General features: G+C 41.1%; 1 protein-coding gene across 1 annotated transcript; it reads right to left on the bottom strand.

Annotated features, from left to right (window-relative positions):
* Positions 1 to 4,634: 4,634 nt before the first annotated feature.
* Positions 4,635 to 7,072, bottom strand: fgf20b (fibroblast growth factor 20b). Its single transcript, XM_088293818.1, has 3 exons — positions 6,417 to 7,072; positions 6,109 to 6,212; positions 4,635 to 5,805 (listed from the first exon to the last, which is right to left on the bottom strand). The coding sequence occupies exons 1-3, from the start codon at positions 6,718 to 6,720 to the stop codon at positions 5,560 to 5,562; spliced, it is 654 nt and encodes a 217-aa protein (XP_088149944.1). The 5' UTR covers positions 6,721 to 7,072; the 3' UTR covers positions 4,635 to 5,559.
* Positions 7,073 to 8,160: the final 1,088 nt, after the last annotated feature.

The raw sequence follows: 8,160 nt of genomic DNA, 5'->3' as shown, positions 1-8,160 counted from the left end.
ATGATGTTTTGATGTACCCTCCAGGTTATTTTTTGGCAAAACTGCTAATTCAATGCCAATGAACCAAGGCAATTGTGAATGATCTTTTGCAGAGTGGGTGGTACTGACCCCTTATATGAGAAAGGGAACGCTGGTAGTTTGATTCACATATGAACAGTTTAGAGAGGTAAGAGCTCTTGCTAATGAGCTGTATTGTGGCACAGAACTTAAAATAATGTCTTAGTTTTAAAAATGTAATTTCTGTTTTAAGAAATTAGCAAAGCCAATGGAGCAAAACGGAAAATTATAAAATCAAAGAAACATTTGTCCTAAACTTAATGAAAAACAAAAATCCAACAATTTCCACTTTATTTGCTGTTGTTCAAACAGCTTCATAGACAAAGTTGGCAATTTTTGCTATTTAATCTTTAATAATTACAAAGATTTCCAACAATTTTGATTCATTATCCGATTTGAATTCGTATTAAATTAAAAATCATTTATCAAGACTAGAGTTCCACAAATGTTTCACACTTGCATGCGTGGGACTGGCCAATCAAAAAACAAGGTGTGCAAAGTGTATTATAATTTATGATCCTTTTGACACTTTTGATATTCTGACATGGGCATGTCAGAGGCATGTTATCAAAAGACACCAGAACTGTTTTACACTGTGAAATAAAATTCATAGTATGTCCGTCTACTTGAATCAATTACTGCCTCATGATGTCGCATGCGCTGATGATAGTTTATACAGCATTCACTGACATATACACACACAGTGGCCCATTATGACAACCTGCACTATCTAATGAGATCTAATTGTGATGCTCAATTGAGTGATGTGCTCAGAGAGGTATTCGTTGAACCATACTGTAGTAATATGGAACAGAGTCAGCATCGGAGGAAGACACTTTTTAACATGTAACCACAGTGGGTAGATAGCTAGCTAGCTAGATAGATAGCTAGATAGATAGCTAGCTAGATAGATAGATAGATGCAACTAGAGAGGAGTGTAGGGCATCAAAATATGTCTGAAAGTCATCTGAATCATACTGTCACAACTCTGTCAGATGTTCATGATATTTCTCAGGGGAATCCATCCATCTCTTCGAGAATGCTGCGGCTGGTAATTCCTGCTAACCAGTGTTTTCACTGCTGATTGAATTGCTTCCAAAGCAGAGAGGAATGTTTCATGTGGAAGCTATGGAAATGAACCAATTGACCTTTTGCCTGACCCCAAAGATCTCTACACCCTGTGGGAGAACAAACTGTCAGGCGGCACCAGAGTCGGGAAATCAAAGGGGGAGCGCTACACTGTTATTAGCGCAATGGCACTGCGAGACATGCTGACACTCCCGCTGCATGGCTTGAGTTCCCCTAAGATAACACCCAATTCTAATTATGCAAGGTGTAGTTTATATTCAATAACAGTATAACGACAGGGAGTGATATCATAATAAAAACTGATGAATGTGTATTGAGCATGTGTGTGTGTGTGTGTGTATGTCCTGTCGATGCAGGGTGATTATGTCCTATAGGGATAACCTGTCACAGTGCTGAGAGTCTAATTGATGCCTCATGCTTTTCGGTGGGCAATTATGGCGCCCAAATGTCAAGCCCTAATTTGTGACTGTGTAATGTGGACACACACATGGGCCAGCGGAAGGGGTGACATGGCTTCTCCACAGGGATTCACTCACAGGTTTGTTCAGCAGATGTGAGGGCTTACAAGATGGTGGCTCAAACGCTGTCAGGGTTTATGTCATTAATCAGTCACAACAATGGAAAACGTTTTATTGAAGCAATTTTATTTTTGTAAGATCAAATCATTTAATGCACTATTAAGGCCAGAACCTTGTCAGAAACAATGAAATCTGGATTCAGTTTCAATGGGTTGGTCATTAAAGGGACACTTTATAAATATTAGCACTTATATAATAGGTTTATATGTAAAAAATGACATCAGCACAAAAACACTCCCCCCTAAAATACTCCATAGTGATTTAATTTTTTTTTATTGTGATGAGATTTAGGAGAAATTGGCACGCCCCCTTTTGGAGCTCGGCTTGTTTTTGTTTTCCGGTTTCACCATCTACGTCACAGCAGGGAGGCAATCCAGGTAATATTGCTCAAATTGTCAGCTCTGTTGTTTAAAACTGCAACCGATCTCTGAACCAAAACACAAATGCACATTATTACTCTTGTCCACTTTGACCTGTAAAAGTATAAAAGCGTTCTGCACAATAGTTTGGATTTATTGACATCAAACGTGAGCTCATGTGATCATCTCCACAAAATCCAAAATACCGTGCCAATCGATTCTCCACTTACACATGCTGAAGTAGGCGCTTTTCAAGTCGTCACTTATTACCGATTTTCTCCAAAATTCATACATAAAAAAAAAAAATATCTAATTTCAGTTTCCTGATCAAAAAATATTTATACTGAGCTTGTTAGAGAAAAATGGGCCAGCTTGGATCTTGTCCTCTTTTAATGAACTCATACTTGCACAAAGATATTAATGTTGTTCTCAAAATGAGACAGTTTTCTTTAAAATACGGACCAATAAAAAAAACAAAAAAAAAACAAACCAACAACATTTATTAGGGGACAAAAATGTTTTTGTCTAGATATTTTAACAAACAAAATAATGTCATTGATGCTTAGATATGGATCATGCATTGATTGAAATTGATAATACAACTACAACTAAATTCTAACTACCCTCACTGCCTCCGTATCCGTCTACTGTATTCTGTCATCTTTTAAAGTTGAAAAGAAAAATTGTTTCGGTAAGAATAGTGCTTTTGTCCCTCTGTGTGCTATAGAGTCTGCAGAATTGACAATGCCCCAAATGTTGGGCTACAGGTGAGCTTCTCTATCCTCCCTAAACACTGCAATCTAAATATAGAAGTGATGCTCTTGGATCATCAGGGGCAGACGACAAAGTCGGCTATATTATTTCGTCCCTCCTCCCACTAAGTCTCTGCCTCAACAACAAGACTGAGATCAGAGACTTGAGGGAACACCTGTCAGGGTGGACGATCACGGATTTCCACACCTGCTTGTGGACACACGACACACACACACGCACACACGCACACACACACACACAGACGCACACACGCACAAACTTGATTGGGTTTCCAAGAGCCCTTCAAGGCCACTGTTGAGGAGGTGATGAAAGTCATAGATCGTCCATTAGGCTTGGGAGAGAGGCTTTAAGTGTTTTCAGCAAAGTAGTTTAACACCTGGAGGAACTGAAGCACAAGGGCCAGGTAGGAGGATATTAAAGTACACTATTAAGCAAAAGTCTTTGCATCACATTTATTGTTTTAGCAATTGCATAGTTAGCTCGAATATAGAGCAGAGAGCAAGACCAAATTGTTCACAAAGTGTAAAGAAACATATATCATTGAGCCTTAATTTGTAGGAACAGCCGTTTGTAAGTTGAAAACGGTTCAAACTTCTCAGGATAGATAATAAATGCAATGCCAATGTAATTCTTGGGAATTGTACTTTCCCCCCCCTAATCTGCAGCAAGTAACCCATTAAAACAACAAAATAACAGAAAGCTTTTTGCACGATACTGTGTTCTTTGGATCGCAAAGAGATAGGACTGGAAAGGAATGATGAACACACCCCTTCCATCACTTCTATTGTGTGAAGTTAAAGATAGATGAGTAGTGACATTAACACATTAGAGTTGTGTCTCACGATAGGCATGCGTGTGTTTACACAGCGGACAGGGAGGTCCACACATACACACAGGTGATAATTTTGGTTGCATGTTGCTGACATTAATCGATGACAGAGGCGTGTTGATGTTCGAGGTGTGCAAGTGGGAAAGTCCCAGCGTATTATCACAGTAGAAAGAGAGAGAGAGAGAGATCTGGCATTAGGCTTTGCTCCCCCCCGAGCTCGACATCACGCACACACATCACAGTCTGAGCTTTCAAGCTTCAGTACAGATCTGCTCTCAACCGAGGAGGAAACGCAGAACAGATACTATATGAGAATGTGCCGTCCTATAAATATGTCACTCAGACATTCATCATTTTTTTTTCTTACTCTTCAGGAGTTCATAGAGCAACCTCCAACAACATTGTCATTTCGGTTACCTATTTTAGCTACATGAGTCAAAAATGAGAAACAGCTCTGAGTATGACACATTGCAACTTTTCACCAGTACAAACTGCAATCACTAAAATCCCTATATTGTTCAATTAATAATTCTCTGACAATGCCAATAATGAATAATGACATTGATGCATTCAATCAAAAATACGCAATATTATCTGTAAAGATACAGCTCTCAATAGATTTCATGAGAATGTGCAAGTTGTTTGTTGTATTCTTTTTCAGAATTATTGTTGAATTGACCACACACGTACACGGCACATTCCCCTTATTTTTGAAAGAAAAAAAAAAGATTTAACTTTCATTGCAAAAATAAACTTGCGGCAGAGGTCGCGTAATCTTTATCACTCTGACCTCCACTTTTATTCAGCCACTAATTTCTCAGAGCTGCTCTCGAGGTCACCGTTGCAATTGGCCCATTCAGCGCATTGTGGACTTTGAGGTTTTTATGTGTGCATCAAGTCTATACGAGCGGTCTCTAAGTATGATGGAGCCCATGAAGAAACACAACATTGATCTCGTAAGCAGGTTTATATGTTGAAACTGTGGATGATAAAGGCAACCAGTAAAAGTGAGATTCTTTAAAAGATGGTTTTTAAAGTAACCATGCATGAAAGTTAGCGCTGATTGTCACAGTGAAGCACATCATAATCACATTCATATTTATTGTTTGACCTGAATAATTTGTAGGGGATCTTGTTGATGACACACAATTTGTCTGTAATGGTGCCAGATGGGTTAGTTCAATTGTGACTGGTATTTGTGGTGAGATGCATTGAAAATATAGGAAGGTCTATTACAAATATCACTCATATTGATCATATCCTTGGTGTCATTACAGTATTGTGGCGCTTTTCTCTGAATATAAGACAAAATAATAGTACAGTGTTTCAGTCTTTACATAATTCATACAGTTTCTAGTGGTTTCTCTATATTGCATATACCTAAATGTAAAAATATATTCTCAAATAAATAAATATATAACATAAATATATGTATCTAAAAGGAATAAATAAATCGTTACACTTTAGCTCTTAAAAAAAAGTCACTGTTTTCCTTCAAAGTCCTCGTGAAGAGACCAAAGCATGCAAACAAAGACGTTCCAACAGACTCATTGGTCTGGTCTCCCACCAGAGGAGAAGGCCGTTTCCGCTTGCACTCTTATTCCTCGCAGGTACTTTGAGACTCTTCCGTCTACACGGACAAAATGACCCCGTCATGCTGAGCGTGCAGACTGACAGAGTCAGACAGTGTCGCCTGTCTGTGGCTGCTGAGAGATGCCCGTGCATTCCTAGGAGGGGCCCCGGTGCCTTTATCCCTGCCGGTTGGCCCACTGTCCTCCAGCCTGCACTGCCTGCGTCCATCCCGTCTTGCTCGCTGCCTGCATGGAAAGGGCGGCAGCAGCTTTTCCTGCTCCGGACCAGACCTTGGCAGGTCTCAGCTGTGGCCCAGAATGTCCCTGTATAACTCTGGCACGCGATCAGGGTCAACAGGTCTGGGCAAGAAGTGTGTGAATTTTTGATGCCGCCTGGATTTAGTCCCATCCCTTGGTGTCCCGTCTTTATTCAAAGCCACAAAGTAACGTGTCCCTTTGTCTCCGTGTTTGTAGAGGTTAGACGAGTATGTGTTGTACCAGTTCTCCTCAAACTGCTCCCTGAAGACACATTCAGCTGTCAGCTTCTCCTGACAACAAAAGGAAAACAATTTTTAAACATTGTTTATGGTCATTGTGGTTTTAAATTGTGCAGCTTTTGCACACATGAACCCAAACACTGTTACTTGCACTTTAATGCAAACATTTATTCAGTAGAAGTTGAAGAATGTAGATATTTCACCATATATAGTATGTTATATAATGTGCATTCATTTAGCAATTGATTCTATCATGTTATGTCTCTGGAGGGCAGCTGTCTGTGCTTAAATTTTAATAATAAAAAAATCCATCTATCTATCTATCTATCAAAATACACTTACAGATGTACTTACAGAGCCATATAGCTCTCCTTTGTCATTCATCCCCAGATAGAGTCCACTGTCCACTCCTCGGATGCTTATTAGGCCAACAGCAAGGCTTATGAATTCCAAAATACCTGGAAATGTAACAGCACAAAACACACAACAGTAAGCATAAGAGTGTATTAGTCATGTTTCAAACTTCGAGACAACTACCAAAAGTATTTTTTTATGACAGACTTGACAAGTAAGTGAGATTTTTTTTGCCAGGGTGTTCAATTTAGCATTTATCATTACTGTATGGATGTATCTCTTTTAGGTCAATATACATGTAAATGTACCGAAACGACTGTGGTCCTTTCTTGTCCCTTGCACGGTGCCATCCGGAAGTATCTCCAGATGGAAACCAGTTCTGCAGTACAACTGTCTCCTCCTCAGGATCCCTTTGAGGTGCGTTAAATCCGCGGCCGAGCTGCGGGACAGTCTATCCGATGGTGAGAATTGCTCCCCCAGCAGGGTCGGCGGACTGTCCGCGATTGGGGTCAGGAGGAAATGGGATCCGACGTGCATTATACCGTCGATGCCGTTTAGGACGCCACCAACTTCCCCTAGAGAAGCAGCAGAAGCAGCAGCAGAAGCAGCCATCGCGAAGTTCACAGAGGAACACACTTGGCGTGAAGCCTGACCGCCACGATCACTTATTCCATGCTGTCCGTTACAGATCCACGCTGTGCAAGGGTTTCTCTCCACTGTCCACGTTCTGCAAATACACGCTTCTTCCTGTCTCTCTCTCTCTCTCTCTCTCTCTCTCTCTCGCTCGCTCGCTTTTACCACTCCTCACGCTGCATACCTGCTGGTCATTGCGGTTGTTGATGCCTCTGTAGGTCCGTGCGGGGGGGAGATAAAAAGATGCGTACAAGCTGCAGTGCGGGCAGGTAAGGAAGCTCCTTGAAGGTTTGCGCTCAGAGTGGCAGGCAAGGTAAAGCAGGTGCAAAAGCGACACATAGAAATGGGCGGGGCTGTCAAACTTGAGACAAGCCCTGGCTGGGCTGCACCCCCCTTCTCTTTCTCTTCTGACACAGGGGCGACCCACTCCTCCGCGAGGCCCTGAACAAAGTTTATTTAATTAAGTCTTTTGCTGCCAATAATAATAATAATAACGGATTAATCATCATCCATTGATATATTTCCCCATGAGGCATTAAGTATCATTTTCAGTTTTTCTCAATTGGCTTGGCTCATTTCTTGACTCAGAAATGACATTCTCGAAATAACATGGCCAAATCCCCAAACCACCTTGCAATTGTTCGCAATTGAAGAACGCCAGAGCAAATGTCTACAGTTAGCAAGATTAGCCCAACTTTTCACACATTTTCCAAATGAATACATATTGCTGATCTAAACTTATCAGCTGAACATGATTTCATTGTGTAAGTCATCATATGCACAACTGTCTGTTAAAGTGCCAATATTAGTCAAGAACATCCATTTATCCATTATCTAAACCACTTCACCTCCTAAGGGTTGTGGTTGCTGGAGCATTTCCCAGCTGTCTTTGGGCAATAGGCGGGGTGCACCCTGAATTGGTTGCCAGCCAATCACAGGGCACACAAAGACGAACAACCACACGTGCTCACACTCTCACCTAGGGACAATTTAGAGTGTTCGATCAACCTACCATGCATGTTTTTGGACTGTGCAAGGATAGCAGAAAAACCAGCGAAAACCCACGCCGGCACGAGAGAACATGCAAACTGCCTACAGGAAGGCGGACGTGCTAACCATTCGTCCACTGTGCCGTGTAGTCAAGAGCATATTTATATGAAAACCAAATATGAATTTCTTGGAACCTTTTGGATAGATGTTCATGGAATGGAGCGATTACCACCATACTCTCTTTTAATTATTCAGATTTTTTTCCTCACAAGGAGGTGGAGAGGTTATGAGCATCAGGATCACAACTAGAGGTACCTGCTACATGCAATTGATGCTGCGTGAGAGGACATACCAGGGGATGAGAATAGCGGATGGGTTGAGACATTTGCACCGTTTTTTCCACATTGGCTGCAATGTGGACCAAAATCC

This window comes from Idiotropiscis lumnitzeri, chromosome 4, assembly GCF_059441095.1.
Source record: "Idiotropiscis lumnitzeri isolate Australia: NSW breed Sydney's pygmy pipehorse chromosome 4, RoL_Ilum_1.0, whole genome shotgun sequence".
NCBI classification, from domain to species: domain Eukaryota; kingdom Metazoa; phylum Chordata; class Actinopteri; order Syngnathiformes; family Syngnathidae; genus Idiotropiscis; species Idiotropiscis lumnitzeri.
Note: the sequence above shows the minus strand (reverse complement) of the source record. Positions and strands in the feature narration are given on the sequence as shown.

Bases quoted from the DNA above. Each gene is read 5' to 3' on its own strand.
- fgf20b (XM_088293818.1), bottom strand. From the start codon at position 6,720: ATGGCTGCTTCTGCTGCTGCTTCTGCTGCTTCTCTAGGGGAAGTTGGT. The intron at 6,213-6,416 runs GTACATTTACAT...TTACATTTCCAG, and splicing joins AAAGGACCACAGTCGTTTCG to GTATTTTGGAATTCATAAGC. The intron at 5,806-6,108 runs GTAAGTACATCT...TTTTGTTGTCAG, and splicing joins AAGGAGAGCTATATGGCTCT to GAGAAGCTGACAGCTGAATG.